The sequence below is a fragment of the Polistes dominula genome, unplaced genomic scaffold (genome assembly GCF_049000335.1).
Source record: "Polistes dominula isolate Pdom_NZ unplaced genomic scaffold, Pdom_raw_medaka contig_77, whole genome shotgun sequence".
In the NCBI taxonomy this organism is placed as follows: Eukaryota; Metazoa; Arthropoda; class Insecta; order Hymenoptera; family Vespidae; genus Polistes; species Polistes dominula.
The window spans coordinates 10,307,120-10,331,835 of NW_028301152.1; the positions used below are offsets into that span (position 1 = coordinate 10,307,120).

The window sequence follows — 24,716 nt, forward strand, 5'->3', positions numbered from 1 at the left end:
CGTAAATAATATCCTTCCGAAAAAAATTTAACATAATACATTATATAAGAGTACTTATAGAAAAAAATATAATACTCTAATTATTTATAATAAAAAAATCATATAATGAAATTACAACAATTAACTTCATACAGGTTTTTGAATACTCTATTTTTATCATAACATGAACTTCATGTTAATACAATTGTACAAATTATTCACATATCATATGGTCCTCTTTTATATTATACTACTTTTAAAGTGAGTGTATGTGTATTTCATAATTTAATAGAAAATAATTACATAAAGAATATCAGACGTATATAATAAATCTTATTGTACATATTGACAGATTACAATTATAATTGATATGATTTGTAATAATGTCACATAAAATGAACTTCTTTAAATCATTCTGTGTGAAATTAGATTATCGTACTGTTTTTATCTATCTATGTAAATTAAATATATGTAGGTGTTGGTATGTACTAAGTTTAACATAAAAATGTTAATTTTACACACCAGCAACATAAGAATATTTTTCAAATCTACATATTTGTCATTTAATTCAATACAAATATAAAAAGTAATAGCAAAAATATCACAGACTGAAAATCGTTATGTTGTACTAATGTATAAAAATACAAATAAATGGAATTTAACGTGTCTGATGTAATAGTTTAGAATTATTATTACATTAACATTTGTTCATTTGTTCAGATTAGTGATCAAAACTATTTAATTTCTACATGGAAAACACATCCCTGAGAACAGTGTTTACAGTTCACATTCTAAGAATATATCTTATATTTTATTGTCATAGGAATTAGTGATCATACGTAATAATACCAGCTCATGTTATGGCTAAACTAAAAGTATGATGAGACATATTAATTAGATATACTTTCTTATATACAGAAAGACAATTTTACCATGACTTTTTTTACATTACAAATTCTCATTGTTTGTAATCTTTTTAAAAATATAAATAATAATTTACTATTATAAATTCATTTTTGACTATTTTAAAATATTGAACCTCAGAATTTGTTTGTTATTTAATTATAATATATAAAGTGCTTCAAACCTGAGTTAGATTATTTTAGATTTTACGCAATTACTCATTATATGAGTTATGAAATCTTAATATAAATACATACAGAACATTCTTGTATACTGTTTGTTAAAATGACATTAATGGCTGATGCATATTCACGTTACAAAACGATACACCACTGAACATATATTACTGTACTTTGACCGTGCAATTAAAAAAGGTAATACTTTCAAAGGAATTAGTTTGAAAAAAGTACCTTCTAAGTTTTTTCTCTCAGTAGCATGCAATGCTAGGAAAAAAGCAGTTATTTTCATAGTACTGCTTTTGTTTCATTTATTAATATAAAATTATTTTTTATTGCTTTTCTTTGTAACATATGATAGAGTTTGTTAAGATGAATCGAATAATATGAACTAATTCTTCAAATATCAAAAAATCATGAAGCATTGCCTTTTTTTAATTCTACGGTAGAAATAATATTACTTATTTTCTATTTTTCACTTTATATCTAAATGCACTATAATTTTAAAATAAACTTTTAATCAGACTTAAATGATATCCATGTATATTAATTACTTTCTATGAGTTCAATTGCACACGGTCGCGGGAACCATCCTCGTACTCGTTTTATGGGAACATCATTTATAGCCCCTTGTTCTTTTTCTCCGAATAACCAATATCTACAATAATAACTTTGAGATATTCTTCCAACTTAAAATATAATTTTATTAACAAAAAATTAAATATAAAATTATATTTTGATTTAACTAAAACAATACCTTCGCCAACGTGTGACAATCACAATATCCGCTACATTTAGTTTAATTCGTGTTTCGTCTGTACAAGGAGGATGACATAATACCCCCCAACCATGTTGAATTGGTAACCACGAGCCAGAAGAAGGTTTTATTATCCTATATCTACGTGCCCTTCTTCGTTTATCCATTTTTTGTGCCAATTGCTCTTTCTATGGTAACATTATTTCCTTAAATATGAATACGAAACCGAAACAAATTAAAAGAAAGATTATATATTTTACCGTTAATGTGTATTGATCACAGCCGTCGATCACTGGCCAATTAATACCATCACCTACAGGCGAACAATCCCATGTAAGAACTTGTCTCACATTAAATAGCCACCCCTTGGAATATGGATGAATGAATTTTTTATCTGTACCAAATCTACGATGATATGCTTTTTCTGATATCCAATCCTCTATTTCAGTTTTGTTCTTTATAATAGACATCATCTGGTAAAAACATAAATAATATAATTATACTGAACTACAAATTACTTATTTCAACTTTGATTACATACCTGAAGGTAAAGTAACATTCCTACAGTAAGAACCACACCGATTGATAAACCGATGGTGAAAATAACTAAAATCAAAGTAAAAACAGAAGGTGGTGGAAATGGTATAGGTTTTAATGATAATACAGTAACAACCCAAGAAATTAGTATGATGGTGGAAATGAAACAACCACCAACTGCACTAGCCAAAAATGCTGTAAAATGTCCATGATTGTGATGACCAACACAATTGTTTATCCATGGACAATGATGATCCATTTTCAGAACACAACGATCACCTGTAAATGATAGAAGATTATTATTATGTGACAAGTTATTGTCTCTGTTATTGATAAACGAAGAATTTACATTTTCTGCAATGATGAGACCTTGGTGCTTTGTATCCTTGACAAACGGTACAATACTGTAAAAATTGAGCATCTGTGGGTTTTTCCTAAAAAGAAAAAGAAAAAGAAAAAGAAATGAAAATGCATAATTTATTAAAATGTTTCATTGAATTTTGCAATTAATTTAAATTAATATTACCGGCATCCATTTTAGTGGTAAAAATCCAGGCCCCTCAAAAATTGCACTGATGAAGTGAAAAAGAGTTGATCCGCTAAAGAAAAAAAGAAACAAAAATTTGCTGTTGCCCAAAAGCTTTCTTGAGGTGGCCACCATTGTCTACTACAATGTATTGTTATTAATGTGATAATTTTTATAATTCCTAAAAAGAAATATATATTTCAATTAATTTATATAATATTATATATATATATACTACTTTTAATATTACAATATTAAATTACTTTTCATAGAATAATTTTTTGAATTCCCCGCGAAAAAGTATGTTTGAAATAAAACGGGCGGAGTCCTTCGTCATTTTAACAAATACCACGACACATTTATTTCTAATGTATAAAATAATTTAGAAACAATATAATTCTGTATAACTTCTTATTTGTTTACTTTATAAATTATTATATGACAATAAAAAAATGTTATCTTAATAAGTTATTAATGTTAACTGACGTACCTAAAGCAGTAAGCGGTCCCCAATGGCATATTTTTTTTAATGGACCGATACACATATTGTTATAATACCATTCGAAGAGACTTAAAAATTCTTCGTAATTGTTTAAAATGCGATAAAACAGGTTATTAAATAGTTTATTGACAAAACGCATCTATCAAAATCTTTGACAATTGGTCTCGAAACAACGGATTCCAATTAGTTTTTGATCCGCAAGGTTGGCAATACTAAACTCGATATGTAGTTACTCTATGCTCACAAATATTGTTACTTGCATAAGAGAGTTGTGAATATAGCTTTAAATAGATGGCGTTTAAATGAAAACTCGGAACGTCACTAGCTCAGGTCAGATTAGGTTAAACTCATGAAGTGGTGATAGTGTCAACCACGTAATCCGATATAAACACCTCGATGGATTTATGAAAATTAAATTATATTGATTAAAAGTATAATATACTAATAAATACAAAATGTTTAAAAAATTTAAAGATAAACTTGCCGAGGAGATGAAACAATCACCTGCCAGGTTGCAAGCGAGTATGCAGCAAATGGCGCAGGTGTTAACATTTTTATTATATTTCTATTTAAATTTATGATGTCAATTATTATTCATATTAAATAATATTATTCTTTTAGGCAGTTATATCTCCAGCTCAGTCTAATAGTTCAATACAAGAATTACCAACAACAGTGGAAAGTAATGACTTAACCAAAAAAACTGATGGTATATGTTGTCACTTTTAATTATTTATAAGAATTTTTATATTGCATGTGATAAATTAATGGTAATCCAAAAGTATTTTTTACATGTTTGTTTATATAAAGGGTGTCCCCTAGTATCTTTTCACAATATTTTATAAGTAAAATACTAGGGCAACTTGTATATGTGATTTATGATCGCTAACCAATTTATTTTAATAACTATACAATACAATTAGTTTACGTATAATGTTTATAGATACTATCAAAAGTAATTCTGTAAAAAACACATTTCAAAATGTTGAACTTGTATCACCACTACCCAATTCAGTAGACGCATCTAGAAGATCATCTGTAAGCAGTGTAACCAGTGATGTCAGTTCTTTATTTCCGCTGTACGAAAGTCCTAAAAATCTATATCATATACAGGTAGAATTATAAAATATTTTATAATATTACATGTGTATTTATTATTAAAAGTAGAGTACCAAATGACAAATAATGTATTCAAGGAAATATTATTATTTTATTTGCAGTCAGATGTAGATCAGTCTGCGACTGAAATAGATGATGACATTAATACGCAACTTGATAGAGTTACCAAAGATCAATTGTATGTGGCATATAAAAAAATTCAAGCAAAATATAATAAATATCGTGGACGATACACAGATTTGATAAAACATTATCGAGAACTCGAACGAGTTAAAACAAAATTAGAATCTGTTTTGGTTGAAACGCAAGATAATGTGTTAAGAAGAATTGGAGATTTGAAAGAACAATGTCAATTAGAACAACAAGCTAAAGCGCATTTAGAAGAAGTATTAAGAAATGATATTGAAGAAAAAAATCATATTATAGATACCTTAAATACAAAGGTGATATATTTAGAAAATTTTGCTTTTTATTTATAAATGAGTATATTTATGTAATATGATTAACAAAGGGGAAAGCAAGGTGAACAGTATGAAATAAATTTTTTAGAGTTTAATTAAAAAAATATATAAATAGGTAATATGGACCCCTACAATTGTATAGAATTTTTTAAAAATTGGTTTCCTGTCATCTTGACTCTCCCTTTGTAAGACTGTATTATATTTTTACAAAACGTAATAGCATTTTGTACAACTTGTATTATGAAATACTTATTGCAGATTAAACTTCTTCAAGGAAATACACCACCTTCAGAAAATTTAATGCTTTTAGACAACGACGAAGGACATAATAGTACTGTCGAAGTTATGGAACCAAATAAAGAATTAACTGAAAATGCAACTGATAATTCTGAATTGGTAGCTGAAAATGCAAAACTTCAAAATGAAGTAAATAAATTAGAGGCGATAGTAACAAAAAATAAGAATACTTTAAAACGATGTGAAAATTTAATGAAAAGATATAAGGAATTATTAGAGGAAAACAATATATTAAAACGTGATTACGAAGCTTTAAAGTCTTCTAGTTTAGAAAATGCAGAGGTTCTGCAGAAAGAATTAAGTATATCACAGGACGAAGTTTCAAATTTAACGGAACAAGTAAACACTTTAAAAAGGCGTGAGGAAGAATCCGTAATATCTCTGGCTGAAAATAAACTTTCAATTCATAGAGAACTTGAGGGTAAAGAGGAACAAATAAAACGACTTCAATTTGATTTGAAACATACTATGGAAAGTAAAGAAAATCTAACTGAAATTGTTGATAAATATAAAACGGAATTAGAACAATTGAAAACGCAATATAATATACCGAATTTGGATGCTGATAAAACAGATAATATTCAAGATACATCGAAAGGTAAATTTTTCTAATATATATATATATATATAGAATTAATATTATCTTTTACTGAATATAATAATTTATTTTTAAATAAATTATACACAGGTTATACAGAAAATGTAGAAAGTAATAGTAGCTCAAAAAGTAAAAGCGATACTTTAAATGAAAATGAAACATTGGATAAACTGAAACATGATCTAACAGAAAGGGAAGAAGAATTACAAAAAATAAAAGAAATTTTACAAGAAACCCAAACACTTTCTAAAGAATATCAATGCAACATGGAGAAACTCCAGAATGAACTTTCTAACTTAAAAATCAAATATGCTGAATTAAAGAAAGAGCAAGACGCGCAAACAATTATTACCAATGAAAAAAAGAAAGAAGCTGAAACGACTATTGAAAAATTGCAAATGACCGTACAAAGTCTCGATAAAGAATTAGAAAATATGAGATACGCTTTATCAGACAGAGATCAAGTATGTGAAACTTTCAATTTGAAAATGCAAGAATATGCATCAATGTTAGAAAAGGCTAATAACAAATTATCGATAAAGGATCTAGAAATAAAGAAACTTAACGATCAATTGTCTAATGAAAATGAAATAACTAAATTAAATAATACGATAGAAAACAAAGATATGGAATTAACTGAACTCAATAACGAATTAAAAAATTATAAAGATAAAATCAATGAATTAACCGAACAAGTAGATGAAAAAAATTCCAAAATAGATTTACTTAATAAAGAAAAAATATCCTTTAAAAATGAACTCCTATGTTTTAAAACAAATACGGAAAAATTGAAAGAAGATTGTACGTATCTGAGGAATAACGTTAAAGAAATATTTCAGGATCACAACGAAAAGATAAGTAATTTGGATAAAATTATAAATTTCTGTTTAAAAAATACTTTGATGGAAAAAGAAGGCCTCAAAGAAGAAGTTAAAATTCTTCATAAAAAATTAAAAATGTCGGAAGAACAAGTTAATAAATTAATCGAAGTAGAAACAGAATTAGTGAAGATTAAACAGGAGAAAGCGGATTTAATGCGTGAACTAAATGAATACAAAACAAAAGTAGAACAAATCGAATTGGAAAGGCATGATAAACATAATATTGAAATGACCAAATTAATAACCGAAATAGATCATTTGAATTCTAAAATACACGATCTACAAGAAATGCAAGCTTTAACGGAGAAGAAGAAAGAAGATGAAGTGAAACATTTGAAAAAAGAAATAATAGAATTTAAAAAGAAGTACGAAGATGCTACAAATATAATAAAAACGTTGGAAAGTAAAAAATCCGAATGTAATGTATTGCAAGAAGAATTGGAACGGTTAAAATCAGAAATTGTACATTTGCACGACAATAATACTAAAAATAATACCGAAATCAATGAACTTCATGAGAAAATATTGAAAAAAGAATCAGAATCAGCTGATTTGGAAATAAGATTTCAAGACCAAGTGAAATTGATTAAAGAATATGTAAAAAAAAATGAAGAAATAGAAAGAATGTATCAAGACGCTAATAAATATCACGAGGAAGAAGTTATGAAATTAAATACTTTTAGTAATAACTTAGAAAAAAGTTTACGAAATGTAATTGATATAAAAGAAATCGAATTGGAGAAACTAAAAAATATTAAAGAGCAACAAGATAAAAAATTACTATTTAACGATAAAAGAATAGAAGATTTAACTGTAGCACTCGACGAATTTAGAGCTGAAAATTTAAATATGTCGCAAACAATAGAAAGATTTTCAAATGAAGTTAAAACACTAAAAGATGAAAATCATCTATTAGAAAAACTTAAAACTGAAAATGAATTAATGAATGTTGAATTGATAGAATTAAAATCAATTGTAAATCAATTTAGAGAAGAAAATGCAAGTTTAAACATAAAGCAATCTCAGCTTATACAATCTCATGAAGAACTTTGTAAAATTAAAGAAAACTTAGAGGTAAAAGTATTAGAATATGACAAGGATAAAGAAGATCTTTTATGCGATGTGAACGAATTACAGGAAGATGTCGCCATTTATAAAGAAAAATTGAATAAACAGAACGAAGAATTAAAATGCATTAAAAATCAATTGCAAGAAACAAATGTTAAAGTGAATTCTCAAACTAAAGCGTTACAAGAATACGATGAAGAATTACAGAAGACAAAAAAAGAATTAGAAGAACAAACTGTAATATTAAATGATAAAACTACCGAATTAACTGAACATTTAAAACATATACAATCTTTGGAAATAAGCAAAATCGAACTTACAGAGCATATAACAAAGTTAAATGAACAATTAACAAATGTAAAAGCTACGAATTTAAACAACATTCCATTTAAACATATGAATGAAACTCTAACAAATCTTCAGATAAATAAACTTAAAAATGGAGAGCTTGTTTTAGACGAACATCTTGCAAACTTGTCGGCTTCTACGGTTTTAAATCTGGACGAAGAAAACAAGCGTTTAATGGATAAAATCAAAAGTATAGAAAGTATTATGGAACAGGAAACTTCAAAATTTAAATTATTAAAAACAAAGGAAGAAGATCTGTTAAAAGAAAATGAAAAATTAAAACTTTTAAATACGAAAGAACTCGATCAAAAAATAATAGAAATAGATACGTTAAAAACTAAAATCAAAGAACAAGAGAACCAAATTAACAAATTACAATCGCAAATAGAATCATTAACCGATTTGAAAAATACCGTGTCACAAACGACGAATAATGATTGTAATACAGTAGAACAAAATCTTGTCGAAAGAAGTAATCAATTGGAAGAGAAAAATAAAAAATTAGAAGCCGATTTGGATGAAGCAATAATTAAATTTCATGCCAAGGAATCGCAAATGTATATGATCAATAATGAATTAAAAGATAAAACGGATCAGTTAAAGGAAGAATTAAAAATGCACGAGGAAGAACAAAATATTAGATTGAAACAATTGGTTAAAGAATTTCAAGCTCAACTGCAAGATAAAGAAGAGGAATTGCAATCGGCATTGGAAAAACGTTTTGGTAAGCTAATGTTATATTTATATTTTTACAAAATAAATAATAACTAATATATATATGCATTTATTTATTAAATTTAAATAGATTACCAACAGAATTATGAATCCAATCTTTTGCAACAATACAAGGAACAATTAAAAGATTTTCAAATTGAATTAACAGCTAAATCGGAACAACTTGAAAATCTTATTTTGGAAAATAAAAAGTTAACAGCAGAGAAAGAAAATGAAGTAAAAGCTTTAACAGAAAGTATCGCATCTATTAGAAAAGAACATGTAAATGAGCTCAGAGAAACTGAACAAAAATGGAAAACTATTTTACAACAAAGAAGCGATAGATTAGAGACTAAACACGAAGAAGAAATCAAAGAATTAACAAGAGAATGGAGGAACGAAAGAAAGGTATGAATATACTTAATGTTGCAGTTTCATCCGATTGGATATTTTTACCGATCTGTTGCTAAAAGTTATTTAAATCATTTATATAGTTTATTTTTATTATACTTCACTGTATTTTCATTTGCAAATTGCCTATTTTTTTTCTTTGTCCTTTTTTTTATAAATCATTTTTCTTTTATGTATTTTTTGAGTTTTGCTTTTATTTTCTAATTTTTCTTTCATTCTTATTTTAGCTTGACACAAATACTGACACAGCAACAGAGGTAACATATTATTTTAAATATTAATATGTTAGCAAGTTGTACTTTAAAATAGCACTTAATTCAATTAAACACTTTATTTGAATATAGGAACTGGAAAATACTTCTTGTATAGCAATGGCTGCAATACAATCAAATACTGGTTCATTTCATACGTTTCAACAAACATTGGCATCGCAAAATCGTGAATTGACCGAACTCAGGAAATTAGTTAAATTAAGGCATGAAACTTTAGAAGACTCAACGGAAATAGAATATCTTAAGAATATTTTATATGAATATATGATGGGAAAAGAAACTATGGTGCTTGCTAAAGTTATAGCTGCAGTCGTCAAATTTGATCAAGAACAAACGGCAAAAATACTTAAAAAGGAGGAAGACAAATTAACACTGGTATGCATAATAAATTACATTATTAATTTCTTATATAAATAACAAATTAATGTCATATACGGAATCTATATCAAAAAGTAAATAGAGAAAAGCACAGTCAAGTGCACAAGTATTCGACAAATTTTCAATTGTATTTTTCTCAAAAACAAAAAGTATTATATGAACGAATTTTATTTGTTCCTTTCTTTTTTTTGTAAAATTTATTTTGAAGTTAATTTTTCATGTAGAATCACGTCCTGTTCGTTTGCACCACTAAATATAGGACACTATATATTATATTTATATATACTAAAACGATTACAAATTTGTTCATAATATTATAATTATACACTATTATTTTTCAGCTTGGATCACTTGGCCTTACATAGGATACAATAATGTAAGATGTCTAAAAGTAAGTACATATAATAATTAGGCAATACCATGAAGTCAAGAATTATATTTATTTGGTTAATGAACCATTTAAGAATGCTTTTGTTATTATATTTATATATATATATTATTACTCTGTTTGTATAAATTATTTTTGTTTTATAACTACAGTTGACATATTTTATAGCATTAAACGTTTAATAATAATAATATTAATAATAGCACACAGTTATAAGTACATGATATATACAAGATATATCTCACGAGAAAGTAATTTATCTATTATTCCTTTTGTTAAGTTAAATTTAAATGTAAATTTTGAGTAGGTTTTATAAAAAAATTTTTCATCTTGGAAAACAAAAAAGAGAACAGGATTATTATTATATAATAAATATGTAGAATTAAATAAAATACGTAGTAATGTAATTGTAAGTTAAGAAATGAAAAAATAATGATAAATAATTGTATATAAACATTGTATTATTTTATTTAATATAATTATGAAAAAATTAACAATTTTAACAAATGAAATATTTATTACTAGATGTATGATTCATTTAATATTATATAAAACACATCGACTATTTTAAAGTTTAGACTCAAAAAAGCTTTTCTTTTCGGAAAGAGGAATTAATAAACGCATCCAAAGATGTTTTTCATTTCCATCGGCATTATATTGCTTTTTACCATCCTCTTCCATAAGTGATCTCAATGCAATATTTTTCTGAAGTTCTTTTTCGTAATATTCCTTTCCTCCGTTAATATAATTTAAACCTAATTTAGCTATGTTCTCATCTATGCTATTTTCAACACGATTACGAGCAGCATCTTTAAACACTAGCCATAAAATGAAGCTAACTAATATAAAAAATATACACAACGTACGACGGTACAATGCTTTCTTCTCGTATAAATTAAATTGATGAGCTAAATTACTATAAATTGATGTCATTATAAAGACGATACAAGATAAACCACCTCCCGATAAATATACCTCATTACCTAATATCTTTGATATTTCGCGCGCTATCACATACTTTTTCGCATCTTTTGAAATTATAAGACTCTCATATAAGCTGTCAGCTTCCTTTCTTATTTTATTTAGTTCTTTATTATTTATAATTAATTTTTCAGCTGCTACATCAGAGGGCTCTTTATATAGAAAATTAATAGGAATACCAATAATTCCTCCAAAAGTTTTATTTGATGTTCCAGCATGAAAGGGTTGAAAACCAAATACGTGAAATGGTTTTATAAGCGATTGCGTACTTTCCGGTAATTGTAAGTCATTCATTACCTCTTTACATAATTCTTTCATTTGATTATTTACACGTACTTTTATGCCATGACTATAAATTAATGTTACATTTATTTTGATAGGCCAATTAATTAAATCGCTATTTTTATAATTATAACCTCAAAATAAACATCTTATATACGTACCGATAAAAGGCAACAGTTTCTTCTAATTTATTAAGAAATATTGTATGTGGCATAAGATTAACACAATATACTGCTACACTTGCCGAAATTCCAAATATAAGATGAAATTTACGTTTATTATGGTACATTTTTATATTTATATGTTTTATCAAATCTACAACATATAATTATATTATCGTTAGATCATAATATTATTATTGTCATTTTATAAAAAATTATATTAACATGATAATTTATAATAATAATTAATTCATTCAATTTACATGATCTAATATAACCTATACTTCATGCATTTAATGATATCTTACAAATATCTTTCAAATTTTAATAACTGATAAAACTTACAATGCCATTTATGTGGCTGTCTACCTGAGTACCGATTTCCGCCGCCAGGCGCGTTCCGATCGAAATGACCAACGCCACCATTTATTGATATATATATATATATATATATATAGAAATTATTAAATGTTTGTATATATGTCATAATAAAAACTGTATTAGAAACAAACACTCATGATTTAGTAAAATACTTATCTTGATAAACTTAATAAATTTAATAAATTAATAATTATATATTGATCATCATTTGTATAATTCTAGTTATACAGTAGTTACACGATTGTTATCAATTGTGCTTAGAGTATCATCAGTTGTATCATTTACAAGACAGGATAATTGCAATCGCATAGATGTTGTAACTTTTAACAATAAAGCATCAATGCGAATAGCATCTGCGTTACTTCTTGGTTGTGGTATACCATCAAGAGCTTCTTCAAAAAAACTTCTATTTTATGAAAAAAAAAAATATATATATATATTTTAACTTATATTTATACTTAATACTTTTATAATTTATGTAATTATTAATCTCTTACCTTGCTCTATCAGTACTGTAATGTAATAAAGCATTTTTTAAAAGCGTAATATCAGTTCTAGCTTGTATAATACCAGCAGAACTAAACTGTGTTACATATGACATAAGCCGTGCAAGTTCTTCCGCTATTGTTTCAACAATATGAGAGAGAATTCTTTTAAAAGAACTGGGGCAACTCGATGAACCTTTAAAAATATAATGTCATATTTATTTAATATTAAAAGATATTTTTAAACACATTAAGTAAATGATATAATTTATTTCATCTTTTTCCCGTATTTACCTCTGCGTGAACTGCTATTAAATTAGCTAATATCTCCTGGACGTATGGCTTAACATGAGTTGGCTGTATATCAAAATCCCATTCTAATCCGCCCAAATACATACTAGGCTCAATTGTTCCAACAAGTGGATCGCACCGTCTGTCTAAATAGGCCTCCAAAACAAAATTATCAAGAATGTCCAATTGTGCCCAATTAGAATTCCAACCGATGGCATTAGATAAATCTGGATAACCTTGAGTTTTTAAAGTATCTTTTATTTTCGGTAGAACAATGTTCAAAGTGTAACGTATATTACTCAATGTTATTAAAAGGCACTGTTCCAAAATCTATTGAATAATGCGAAATATATCAAAAATTTAAATAATGCATAAATAAATTAACTATACATTTATATTGATACATATAATAATACACTTACAGGCTCTTGATGTTTATTGTTTTTATTTTTATAACCAGAAGGCGACCCGACTAGTTGAGAAACTGATGGCTCTTCATCATCATAAGCATCTTGACAATCATCAGAAACTAATTGTTTTAAACATCGTGCAAATGAAGTAAATAAAGCTTGAACGGAATTATAAAAGAGCATTTGACACGATGAATTAGCAAATAATGCATTTTCTCTAGGACCGCAAGCGACTACTGTAGCTCGTGCACATTTTGTTAACTCAAATACCATTTCTTCAAATAAATATGGCTATTTAGACAAAAGAAAAAAATAAAAGAAATATAATTAAATCTTTGATATAAATAATAAATTGATTGTATTAAAACTATAGCATAAAAAAAGTACCAATTTTGTAACTCCACAATTTTCATTCAAATATTCTATTTGCCAAGTTTCTTTTTTATGTAAAGCTGCTATATTTTCCGCCGTTTTTTTGAATAGAGCTATGAAACATTGTAATCTAAAATAAACGGTAATATTTGAATTACTAATTAAATATGACAATTTTTAAATGATAGAAATATAAGTAATAAATTTTTACCTTAAATCGAAGATAAATTTTCCAAAAATATCAAGGGCGTCACTCGGTAAATCTAAATGAATTAAAGATGCATACATCTGTCTGATGCAGTGTAAAATATGTAAAAGCGATGACGCTTCTGTGTCTTTGTGACATATATTTTTAATAACTTCTACGGTATGTTGCATGCTTGATAAAACCAAGTTCTATTACAAATAATTTACAAATTGAAAAAAGAACATTTCAAAGAAAAACTTAATATTTTATTCATTTCATTTTTACCTTAAAAGGAATTTGTTTCTCAACATCTACCACAACGTGCAACTGTCCGCTAAAATAACTTTGTCCTAATCTCCACAGATTAGGCAACTGTTGAATTAATATATCATAAATAGCTTGAATGCATGATACTTGTACCGACGTATTATTTTTATCATTTCTATTATTTAAAAATTGTTGTTTTCCTGTAATCGGTACGTGTTTACAAGTTTTACCAGAATCCTCTAAAATTGTATTTTTCATTTCTAAATGCTCTTGTACGCAAGCATTTATACTTCTATTCAAACAATTAGCATGAGAAACTAAAATATAAAATAATAAATCTTTCTTAGACATATATTAACGATTAACGAGTTAAGGGGTTACATCACCTTGGGGTACTAGGAAAAATGGGTATAAAAATAAACATTTTTTTTGATGCAGCTATCAAGTATATAAAATAATAAACTCTAATTTTTAACTAAATTTTGAGTTTAAAAAATTACAGTCTTTTTTTTCAAAGAGCTGTCATTTCTATAAAATATGCTCTCCGCATAGCTGTGCCAAAAAAATTTGTAACCTCTTATAATAATAGAATTATTTTCTATATACCTACCTATGGCATACCAGCCTACGTCAGTCTCCGTTTCGAGATTAACAAGATTTCTAATTATTTTTTTATGTTCTTCTAAACTAAATGGCATTTCTTCAAGCTTCTTTCTTAATAATGCTTTAAGAGTTGTTATCCTGTTTTCTATTTCTGCTAATACTATTTTAAATACTTCCACTTCAGTGTTCTTAAATAAATTTTTAACTCTTGCGTAATCGTTAATTACCAGATCATAATTTCCACGCTCTATATTTCTTTCCATATTAATTGGCATACAAAAAAGAAATTTATAGCGCTGCATAACGGTCAAAACATTTCTGGTAGCATCTGCTCTATCTCTTCTCGCTAAAACTTCGTCAAATAATTTATTGGCTTCCGACATGGATTGTTTAATAGCTTTTTCAAGTTGTTCAATAGGATCAGTTCCATAGTTTTTCATATCTGATTCAAACTGTTCTTTAAGTAGCATCACTGTATCAAGTTGTTCCATTACCGATCCTACATTGGCCTGCAATTAAAAATTTAACAACAATAATCACAAATAGCTTAAAAGTATATCATTCATATAAAATTTCGTAACTGTGTACCTTCAAAAAAGACAATTGTCCTTCTTTTTGTGAATTTACTTTTCTCTTAAGAAAAGTTAAGCCCAGTTTTAAGTCTTCCAATGTCATAGCATGATGATGTTTCAATAAAAACCAACCTGGATGAAATTTTTCACTAGTGAGGTCGTCGGTGGCATCTCCAAATAATTCTATCAATTCATCATCGGGAAACTTCTTACTATAAATAAATATAATTGATTATATTTTAAAATTTAATTACAACATAAAGTACATTGCCATAGGAAAACGACTAAAATTCATACTTTTCTTCCACGCTTAAACCTAGAGGATCCTCTTGTTGATTAATTGGCGATAATGCTCTTCTACCCCAAGCAAAGCTCTGCATTGGTGCTTCGTCTACCCATACGGCAGATTCTTTCATAGGTCCTATGGTTTCATGATAACCACGAAATTGTACAGTTGATGTTCCTTGGCCACCACTACGAGTCGTTACTATAATATCACCAAGGCCTTTACATAGACCTGATCTAGCAATAATTTTGTTTGATGATTTCCATTCAGCAGATAATAAACAATCACAGCCACAAATTGTCAACCCTATACATATATATGAATCAAAAATAACATAATATAATTAACTTCTTTGTCATTAACGTGCTTCAGTAAAAAGAATGCTAAATATTTATAGATGACTGCAGTCGTTGATAATATTAAAAATCTTAAAGTAATAAAAAAATGTAATCTCATTGTCTGTTAGCTAAATGAAAGAAACAAACCTATTAAATCTGGAGCCTTAGTACCTAAGAATTCTCCACGTACTATTACACGAGTCCCGGGTGGACCTTCTTTCGGAGATATTCCTGTGACTACCGGTGGTGGGCCCATTTTTATTAAAATATTATATTATTTATAAATACCTATGAAAGAAAATATTAGTTTATTTATTAAAGTAACCTTATTTTGTACATATATCATGTATTTAAAGATTTGGATTTATATATTTATTTAACATACTGTGTATAGATTGTAAGTAATTAATATTTACATATTTTCCCAACACTTTTTTTCTTCTACAATAGATCATGCTTATAAAATAAGCATGGTAATATAACACATCACCGTAAGTATAACTTATCATTTGATTGAAACATCACAAACCTACACGACACCCTGTCAACACTTGTAGAGACTGCCTACTGTTTAAAAATATATGCATACAATACTAAACTAGGAACTATTAATTTATATCGTATAAATAACATTGTCAAAACATTAAATGAAAAAAATCCTTTATTCGTAAATAAATCTAACAAAAATTATTTAATAAACACAGCTTAATAATCTTTTACATTATAATACATCATAATACAAGCTCTATCACTAAATTTTCAAACACATTTTAGCGCGCTTTTAGTATGTATAGTAGTTATATATAGAAATTCTTACACTGTGTTCAGGATTATATAATGTTCGTGGCGCTGCTATCGATTAATCTCTTATTGGTTGCCGTTTGGACAAATGTATAGAAAACTCCTTTTTATAGGCAGGCTCCGGGCACAATGGTCCAGAGACTGAGTGCCCGGGTAAACAAACCTCAAAGAGAATAGGCAGGCTTCTGGCTATAAACCAGTATATCATTGACAGAATTCCGTTTGAGTAGCAAGAATAATATTATGGCTGACATATAACCATTAAATGAGTACTTTGTGAAATTCAATTATTTTTGTTTAAGAAAATTTTGTTGAAAAATTTTTTGTGAAATTATTACGAATAATGTCGAAAATATAATGATCTAAGTGATTAAATAATTATGGCAACTATAGAAATAATATTTCCTAAGGAAGAGCAAACAGCTAAACTATTGAAATGGAGAGTTCGTACGAATACAACGGTATCAGCCGGTAGAGTATTGTTTTTTTACCGAAACATAACATCACACAATGACGAAAGTAATAACTCTGAAAAGAAGTTTCGAGCTATGCGATATGGCCGTATTACAAAATTATTATTCAAAGAAGGTGACATCATAAAACCTGGGTATATATTCCTTAACCTCTACAATATTATGATAATTTGATTTAAGTATTTAAAATCTTTTTTTTTTTTGTATATATTTTGATTCTTAATCAATAGTTACGCATAAATTTAATATGCTTATAATTGTTCAGTACCCGGATAATTTGTTAGTGTTTTAGGGAAGTGATATTGATGCTTGAAGGATGCAAACATCCTACTGTCATGAAGGATTTGTGTGCAGAATGTGGTGTAGATTTAAGAATAGAAGGAAATGGAAAAGATGGAGAAAACGTAATTTCTCAAGCTGTTGTACCAATGATACACAGTGTACCTGAACTTAAAGTATGTCCCGAATTAGCTGAAAAAATTGGAAAAGAAGATGTACAAAGACTTTTACGTGATCGTAAATTGGCGTTACTTGTGGATCTTGATCAAACTATCGTTCACACAACCAACGATAATATTCCGCCTAATATGAAGGTTAACATTTTTTCTAAATAATATTTCTATCTCGTAGCATTATGAAATATTGTTTTAATATTTTAGGATGTGTATCATTATCAGCTTTATGGACCTAATTCTCCATGGTATCATACACGCTTAAGACCAAACACTCGACATTTTCTCTTAGAAATGAGTCGTCTATACGAATTACATATCTGTACGTTCGGTGCAAGAAATTATGCACATACTGTAGCATCCTTATTAGATAAAGATGGTACTTTGTTTTCTCACAGAATACTTTCAAGAGATGAATGTTTTGATCCGGCGTCCAAAACAGCCAATTTAAAGTATGATTATATATTAATATTTCTTTACTAGTATCATAGATGTTTATTTTTATATGGATTTTTCATATAATTAAATATTGTTTATAATAGGGCTTTATTTCCTTGTGGAGATGATATGGTATGTATCATAGATGACAGAGAAGATGTATGGCAAGGATGCGGCAACTTAGTACAAGTTAAACCTTATCACTTCTTTCCTCATACCGGTGATATACATGCTCCACCTGGTTTAGAAAAAAATGATCCCACTACACCCATATCGACTGCTGTAAAAGACATACAAAGTAAAAATACTAATAACGGTACATTGCACTCAACCAATAAAGATGTATTAAATAGTGATGCTAAAGAAAGCATAAGAGAATTTGAAAGTGTTATTGTATCAGAAGAAGTAAAATGTACTGATGATGATAAAAGAAATATAGAAGATATAGGAAAAAAAGGAGAAAAAGGAACTAAAGAAGATAAGAGAAATAAAGATGATGAAGATGATAAAGATGATAAAAATGATCAAGGAGATAAAAGAGATAAAGATGATAAAGGAGTTAAAGAAAAAACTGTTGAGATACAATCAAATGATGTAGAAAAGCAATCAGAAAATGATACTGAACAAGTTCAAAAAGTAGATAGAGATAATTCAAAGGGAGATAAAAATCTAGAAACAGAAAAGAAAGAGAAATGCAATGAAAATAAATTTATAGATGAGGATGAAGATGATTATTTATTGTACTTAGAAGATATTCTTCGAAAAATACATGCTGAGTTTTACAACAATATAGAAAAGGAAATTAGACAAAAATCGTTAAGAGTTATTATACCTCGTGTAAGAGCACAAGTATTAAAAGGTATTTGTTTGACTTTTAGTGGATTGATACCTACTCATCAAAAACTTAATCAAAGTCGTGCTTATAAAGTTGCAAGAGCATTTGGAGCAGAAGTTACACAAGTAAGTTTTTACTTATTTATATATGTATTACTTTTATTCTATAAATTTGTATGCACATACATCATGGTTGACTAAAATGTATTAGGATTTGATGGAAAATACTACACATTTAGTTGCTATTAGACCGGGAACTGCAAAAGTAAATGCTGCCAAAAAACGAGGTGATGTAAAAATCGTAAATCCAGATTGGCTCTGGGCATGTGCAGAACGTTGGGAATATGTTGATGAACGCCTTTTTCCTCTTACTACAAAGGTGGATATGATTTTATTATTAATATTTTATACACCAACTACCAGTACTGCTAAACTTTATTCGTTTTTGATCATGCTAATCCTTTCGCTACTACGGGTGACTCTAGTCACCTGTTCCAAAAGATGGAAAAAAGTTAATTGTATTATTAAAATATAAAAATACATTCATGAAAAGTATGAACACATAGTTATGAACACAAATCATTTTGCTTCTAAATGCAGTGTCACAACGTCGTTTTTGAGACAAAAGATTTGGCCCCGAATGCTGAAGACTGTTCGCGCTTAATGTTCCCACTTTCGGCGCGGCATTCTGTTCAGCACGAGGCACTCTGCGGCGAGGCCTGCCGTAGCGAAAGGATTAATAAAGATAAATAAGTTATAGTAACACTATATAGTTTGAAAAATTTTGTCTGTACGTACACTTGTTCTATGAATATTTATCTAATAATAATCTTTTTTTAAAATATAGAAAAGTACTAGATTTTTCTTATCTAGTCTAACTTTATTTAACAGAAAGAAAAGAAAGAAAGAAAACATGTAATCGGTGTAAGGATTAAAAAAAGAACTTCTAAATATATAAAACAAATATTTTATTTTAAATCGTACAAATTATACATTAGATATAATGCCAAATATAATATAAGACAAGCTTTTTAGGCGCGTGCATCTAGAATACCGCCTGCTCATTGTAGCAGTCCAGAACATATAGAAGAACAAAAGGACGAATTAAAAGATAAATTTGCTGATAGTATAAATCCCTTAATGTCATTTACACAAGAAGAAATAGAAATAATGGATAAGGAAGTAGAAGAAGATATGGAAGATCAAGATATAGAAGCTTCTGTTTTTGATATAGATGATAATATTAATGAATATAATAAAAGAACACACGAAAGTATCTCCAATTCAGACGGATTATCACGTGGTAATATTTTTTTTACATGTTCTTATTAACCCATTACAGATAAAGTATATATATATATATATAGTAAAATATTCAGCTTACTTTTGTTGTGTATTGCATATCGTATTAATATATTGATTAATTATATTGATATACTGATTTAAAAGATACTATTGCTAATATTTGCTAAATAATATAAGAATTTTATGATCGTAAAATATATTTATGACTTACTATTATTATTATTAATTTATCTTCAAAATATAATAATATACCGGATGCATATATGAGTTCTACACTTATGATTTACGTTGAAGAGATATATGTTGTTCGCATCGTTGAATTGTATGCATTGTTCGTTCGTGTAAAGGAATTATATAAATTAATTTAAATTAAATTAAAATAATTAAAAAGAAACTAATTAATTAAATATTAACATTTCGAATTATATTTTAATTGCAGATTTCGAGTGCAAATCGTATAAAAAAAAGAGATTATGCAGTCGAAGTTTCGATAATGACGGAGACAACGATGATGACAATGATAACAATGATGATAATGGTAATAATAGTGACGAAGAAGTCGACGACAACGACGGTGATGACAATGACGACGATGATGACGATGACGTCGACGACGATGACGACGATGACGAAAATGATCTTACAATACGTTTTAGAAGGGGGGAAGATTTACCAAACGATTTAGATTTTGGTGATAATTCCCAAGATTCTGTAGATGTTGAATCAATTGAAAACGAAGATGATAGAGAATGGAATGCTATGGGAGCCGCACTTGAAAGAGAATTTCTTTCAGAATAACATAATACAAAAGTAATTAATGACACTATTTAATTTAATTTGTTATATTATATATTTAGTAAATGTAAAAGCACTTTTATATTTAAACGATTGTATTAACTGGAATTATTGAAAACAATGAACGGGTTATGTATTTATATGATATGTGATCATAAAATTTATATTAAAAAAAAAAAATTTATTTAAAATTTTAAATTAATATCACTAATTATTAATTTGAGAAGAAAACAACTATACTTAGTTTCTTAATAAAATACATAATTTTGTGAAGAGGACGTAATGAGGATAATATTAAATAACAAAAAGTATTTTTAAAACTAAATGCATGAAACATTAAGTGATTTATCTATTACACAAATTGCCATTAAAATCTATTTATATGTTTAAATACATAAATACATTATACTGCGTATGGTTGAGGATCATTTGGATCTTCTTGGTATTTAACATATGTTTCTTGATACGTAAAATCTCTTTTATCTTTCGTGATTCCTCTTGGAGGTGCTTTATCGTAATTAAAAGCATTTTTGGATTCACCATACAATTGATTAATCTCCTTTATATCATCCCTGATTGAAAATTTAAATTCATTTAAATAAAAATATATTGTACATAGATATTTATATAGTCTATATATGCATATACATATGCATACAATATTCATATTTAACATATTTAAGATTGACATTGTTCAAGTGAGATGTTTAACTGGATATTGAATATAATAGCTTAAAATAATAATAATTAATTATTGAAATGTAATATTTAATAGCATAGGACTACATCACTGATATCTAGTTAAAAAATTTGAAATGACATAGGAGTACATAAGCGATCTCGAATATGTTAATATTAAATCTATCGAGCACGATCAAATGACCGAGTCCGGCAATTTGTAAAAATTGCAGTAAATACGCAACAAATTTATATATTATTCACTTTAAATAAAAGAAAATATATTGTTTTCTATCCAATTAGCTAACATTTTATTTTATATTAAGATAAATGTTTTTTTTAAGCGTTAATTTGATCGCACACGATAGAAATTGATATACACGAAATGTCAGTAGGTTTAGTATTAATATAATACTTACCTATACTTGCTAACAACAACTTTTTTACCAGTTAGAGGATCTGTAATATCACCTAATGGATAAATAACGTCTACAACCTATATTGAAATTTTATGATTAGAGAATTAAAGTATTTAGGAATATAATAATCAATTAGTTATAATAATAATAACAATATTATTGTTATGAATAGAGATATATGTATACTTTATGGGTAATAAGGCGTGTCAACTTCTCAGGTAACGTTTGTATCAAAACAATATCTCCTATGTTACATTTCTTATCTGGATCATGGGCATAGACGAAATTATACTCTTTGAAATACTAGATGTTAAAAGTAAGAAATAAGTTTTATTTGAGACGATGAAAAAGAAAAAAATCGTACTTTTAATGTATTTATATTTTAAAGTTTAAAGTAGAACCTTACCATCCAAAGATTTTTATCTAGATCGAGACGTTGCACACGTATTTTCACAGCATTTTGTTTAACAGATGGTATACACGTACCAAGAAAGTATCGTAATGCTTGTTTACTTGCCCCTGCCCCTGCCCCTGCCATTGCCATTATTCAAGTAATTTTACAATAAATAATAGTAAATAAGAATAAACATAACCTCTTTGACTTATGTAGTTTACACAGAATTTCAATGAAAACCACGGAGGATAGATACAGTGATCTCAGAGACTTTAGTTCGTCTGATCGACACAGGGGCGTAAAATTATCGTACGCGGCAGAAAATTATCGTACGCCCCGGGAAAATTTGAAATCCGAGAAAAATCCAACAATTTCTCGGACAAAATTTTCAATATGTGGAAAAAGTGTCCAAGTTCCAACTTTTTCAAAGTTGATGACGTTTTTTTTTTTAGTCATTTCATAGTCATCAAAATTTGTTGACTAAAAAAAAAAAAAGGTCATCAAGTTTTCGAAATTCCAAATGGATCGTACACCACGAATTTAGGATCGTACAGGACCTCAAATTATCGTACGCGTACGATAATCATCGTACGAATGGGATCGCATAGAAACCAGGAGTCCGAACGTAATGTTAAAAGAATGGTATCAATCTATGGCACAAGATATTTTGCCGGTAGGGCGCGCTGATTTTCACAGAGTATGTGGCGATACGTGCCTAGTGTATCGACGCGGCACACTGGCGCCCTTCCTCCCTATGCGGGTACTAGACTAACTAAACCCAAGTTGAACGTAACGGTCGAAATGTAAGTTAGTCATATATATGGCGTCCAAGAGTTTAGTTGTATCTTGTTAATAAATTTATATATTTTTGTTACTTTAATTGACGACTATCGCGTAAATCTCCAGATCAACCTTTTCCGTTAACCTTGTTCCCCACATAAATAATTGGTGCCGAAACCCGGGAATATAAAAAAAAGGAAAAAAAATGGAAATTCAGGGAACAAAGACCGGTACAGCAAAAAATGGCGCAGATAGTCGAACAGAGAACAAAGGACCCGAGATACAGGCAAGCGAATTTCGTAGCGTTAAATTAGCTCCTTTCATGAGAGACGAACCAACGCTATGGTTCATGATGCTAGAGCGTGAATTCGCAGCTTATAATGTACGCTCTGATGCCGTAAAAAGCGCAGCAGTTGTCCGACATTTGGATGTTGCGACCTTGAAAATTGTGGCGGACATAATTGCCACCACGTCTAACGATTCATATACTGAAATAAAGGAGGCATTGATCACACGCTTAACAGCGTCGGAAGAATCAAAATTTCGACAACTCCTTACAGGCTTGGAGCTACAGAACAAAAAACCTTCAGTTCTGCTAAGAGAAATGAAATTATTAGCAGGAGACAATGTAAGTACCCAAGTCCTACAAACCCTATGGTTACAGAGATTGCCAACGAGAATACAGGAAGTACTAGCAGTCGTAGAAGACGTTGGTCTCGAACGTCTAGCAACCCTAGCCGATAAAACAATAGAAAGAACAGGGCATTATGAGGTAGCAACCATAGTTGACAAAAGCTCGGGAGACGAAACACAAGATAGAAAACTACATGACGAAATGGCACAGCTCACAGAAAAAATGGCCCACCTGGAAACCTTAGTAAGAGGTAAATATCATGGCAGACAATATGATCGACCAGTTTATCATTCCAGGAATAGATCAAGATCTAGGAGTCGTAATAGGAATAGACCATGCTATTTCCATGCAAAATTTGGCGAAAAGTCATGGAGATGTCGTAAACCTTGTAACTGGACCGGCCCAGATCAGCGAAAACAGGGAAACTAGATACACCATCTAATATTGAGGCGATTAGAGATGGTGCACAGAGACAAAGCCGCCTCATAATTCCAGACAGAATATCCGGAATAAGATTTTTGATAGACACAGGCGCTGATATATCTGTTATCCCAAAAACATCTGGTGACAGGAGAACATTAGACAGCGAATATAACCTATATGCTGCAAACGGTTCAACCATTCATACGTATGGTAAAAAAGTACTTTCCATAAACCTAGGCTTACGTAGACAATTTATATGGAAGTTCACAGTTGCAAAAACAACAAGAGCAATTTTGGGAGTAGATTTCCTAGGATATTATAATTTACTGGTGGACATAAAAAATAAAAAATTGATTGAT

General features: G+C 28.4%; 6 protein-coding genes across 10 annotated transcripts; 2 read left to right on the plus strand and 4 right to left on the minus strand.

Moving 5' to 3' along the window:
• Positions 1–120: 120 nt before the first annotated feature.
• Positions 121–3,315, minus strand: LOC107072935 (palmitoyltransferase ZDHHC6). The gene is made up of 7 exons (XM_015333274.2): positions 3,142–3,315; positions 2,879–3,059; positions 2,702–2,786; positions 2,357–2,631; positions 2,076–2,288; positions 1,816–2,003; positions 121–1,716 (listed from the first exon to the last, which is right to left on the minus strand). Exons 2-7 carry the CDS (start codon positions 3,011–3,013, stop codon positions 1,605–1,607), a joined length of 1,008 nt encoding a protein of 335 aa, XP_015188760.2. The 5' UTR covers positions 3,014–3,059; positions 3,142–3,315; the 3' UTR covers positions 121–1,604.
• Positions 3,316–3,685: 370 nt separating this feature from the next.
• LOC107072937 (uncharacterized) lies at positions 3,686–10,582 on the plus strand. 2 transcript variants are annotated; one of them, XM_015333277.2, is made up of 10 exons: positions 3,687–3,922; positions 4,002–4,089; positions 4,324–4,493; positions 4,601–4,942; positions 5,219–5,855; positions 5,946–8,876; positions 8,958–9,274; positions 9,505–9,534; positions 9,622–9,924; positions 10,269–10,582. In XM_015333277.2, the coding sequence occupies exons 1-10, from the start codon at positions 3,836–3,838 to the stop codon at positions 10,290–10,292; spliced, it is 4,929 nt and encodes a 1,642-aa protein (XP_015188763.2). In that variant the 5' UTR covers positions 3,687–3,835; the 3' UTR covers positions 10,293–10,582. The 2 variants fall into 2 exon arrangements, with proteins under 2 accessions (XP_089034522.1, XP_015188763.2); XM_089178396.1 differs by lacking the exon at positions 9,505–9,534 and having other exon boundaries at positions 3,686–3,922.
• A 176-nt stretch (positions 10,583–10,758) lies between these two features.
• LOC149030751 (transmembrane protein 177) lies at positions 10,759–12,226 on the minus strand. Of its 2 annotated transcripts, XM_089178398.1 has the most exons (3): positions 12,085–12,226; positions 11,740–11,893; positions 10,759–11,645 (listed from the first exon to the last, which is right to left on the minus strand). In XM_089178398.1, exons 1-3 carry the CDS (start codon positions 12,224–12,226, stop codon positions 10,883–10,885), a joined length of 1,059 nt encoding a protein of 352 aa, XP_089034524.1. In that variant the 3' UTR covers positions 10,759–10,882. The 2 variants fall into 2 exon arrangements, with proteins under 2 accessions (XP_089034524.1, XP_089034525.1); XM_089178399.1 differs by lacking the exon at positions 12,085–12,226 and having other exon boundaries at positions 11,740–11,875.
• On the minus strand, positions 11,748–16,515 carry Sec5 (exocyst complex component secretory 5). The gene is given in 14 exon segments (XM_015333281.2): positions 11,748–11,893; positions 12,085–12,526; positions 12,618–12,777; positions 12,780–12,801; positions 12,900–13,226; positions 13,319–13,597; positions 13,694–13,808; positions 13,890–14,074; positions 14,151–14,449; positions 14,743–15,244; positions 15,324–15,519; positions 15,605–15,899; positions 16,079–16,219; positions 16,317–16,515. Coding segments are annotated over 12 exon segments (2,673 nt in total). The 5' UTR covers positions 16,188–16,219; positions 16,317–16,515; the 3' UTR covers positions 11,748–11,893; positions 12,085–12,342.
• A 399-nt stretch (positions 16,516–16,914) lies between these two features.
• Positions 16,915–21,354, plus strand: Fcp1 (RNA polymerase II subunit A C-terminal domain phosphatase Fcp1). 3 transcript variants are annotated; one of them, XM_015333278.2, is made up of 7 exons: positions 16,928–17,339; positions 17,498–17,798; positions 17,865–18,109; positions 18,200–19,055; positions 19,141–19,308; positions 19,965–20,232; positions 20,674–21,354. In XM_015333278.2, exons 1-7 carry the CDS (start codon positions 17,113–17,115, stop codon positions 21,030–21,032), a joined length of 2,424 nt encoding a protein of 807 aa, XP_015188764.2. In that variant the 5' UTR covers positions 16,928–17,112; the 3' UTR covers positions 21,033–21,354. The 3 variants fall into 3 exon arrangements, with proteins under 3 accessions (XP_089034523.1, XP_015188764.2, XP_015188765.2); XM_015333279.2 differs by having other exon boundaries at positions 17,199–17,339; positions 17,490–17,798; XM_089178397.1 differs by lacking the exons at positions 19,965–20,232; positions 20,674–21,354 and adding an exon at positions 19,530–19,956 and having other exon boundaries at positions 16,915–17,339.
• Positions 21,339–22,782, minus strand: mRpS17 (mitochondrial ribosomal protein S17). Its single transcript, XM_015333280.2, has 4 exons — positions 22,533–22,782; positions 22,313–22,429; positions 22,127–22,203; positions 21,339–21,601 (listed from the first exon to the last, which is right to left on the minus strand). The coding sequence occupies exons 1-4, from the start codon at positions 22,668–22,670 to the stop codon at positions 21,433–21,435; spliced, it is 501 nt and encodes a 166-aa protein (XP_015188766.2). The 5' UTR covers positions 22,671–22,782; the 3' UTR covers positions 21,339–21,432.
• Positions 22,783–24,716: the final 1,934 nt, after the last annotated feature.

Bases quoted from the DNA above. Each gene is read 5' to 3' on its own strand.
- LOC107072937 (XM_015333277.2), top strand. From the start codon at position 3,836: ATGTTTAAAAAATTTAAAGATAAACTTGCCGAGGAGATGAAACAATCA. The intron at 3,923-4,001 runs GTGTTAACATTT...TTATTCTTTTAG, and splicing joins GTATGCAGCAAATGGCGCAG to GCAGTTATATCTCCAGCTCA. The intron at 4,494-4,600 runs GTAGAATTATAA...TTTTATTTGCAG, and splicing joins AAAATCTATATCATATACAG to TCAGATGTAGATCAGTCTGC.
- mRpS17 (XM_015333280.2), bottom strand. From the start codon at position 22,670: ATGGCAATGGCAGGGGCAGGGGCAGGGGCAAGTAAACAAGCATTACGA. The intron at 22,430-22,532 runs GTAAGGTTCTAC...TTTAACATCTAG, and splicing joins TAGATAAAAATCTTTGGATG to TATTTCAAAGAGTATAATTT. The intron at 21,602-22,126 runs GTAAGTATTATA...ATTTTCAATCAG, and splicing joins GTTGTTGTTAGCAAGTATAG to GGATGATATAAAGGAGATTA.
- Fcp1 (XM_015333278.2), top strand. From the start codon at position 17,113: ATGGCAACTATAGAAATAATATTTCCTAAGGAAGAGCAAACAGCTAAA. The intron at 18,110-18,199 runs GTATGATTATAT...TGTTTATAATAG, and splicing joins TCCAAAACAGCCAATTTAAA to GGCTTTATTTCCTTGTGGAG. The intron at 19,056-19,140 runs GTAAGTTTTTAC...AAAATGTATTAG, and splicing joins TTGGAGCAGAAGTTACACAA to GATTTGATGGAAAATACTAC.
- LOC149030751 (XM_089178398.1), bottom strand. From the start codon at position 12,226: ATGACATATATACAAACATTTAATAATTTCTATATATATATATATATA. The intron at 11,894-12,084 runs GTAAGTTTTATC...TATATGTTGTAG, and splicing joins ACAGCCACATAAATGGCATT to ATTTGATAAAACATATAAAT. The intron at 11,646-11,739 runs GTACGTATATAA...ATTAATTTATAG, and splicing joins GAAACTGTTGCCTTTTATCG to TCATGGCATAAAAGTACGTG.
- LOC107072935 (XM_015333274.2), bottom strand. From the start codon at position 3,013: ATGGTGGCCACCTCAAGAAAGCTTTTGGGCAACAGCAAATTTTTGTTT. The intron at 2,289-2,356 runs GTATGTAATCAA...TGTTTTTACCAG, and splicing joins GAATGTTACTTTACCTTCAG to ATGATGTCTATTATAAAGAA. The intron at 2,004-2,075 runs GTAAAATATATA...ATGTTACCATAG, and splicing joins GTGATCAATACACATTAACG to AAAGAGCAATTGGCACAAAA.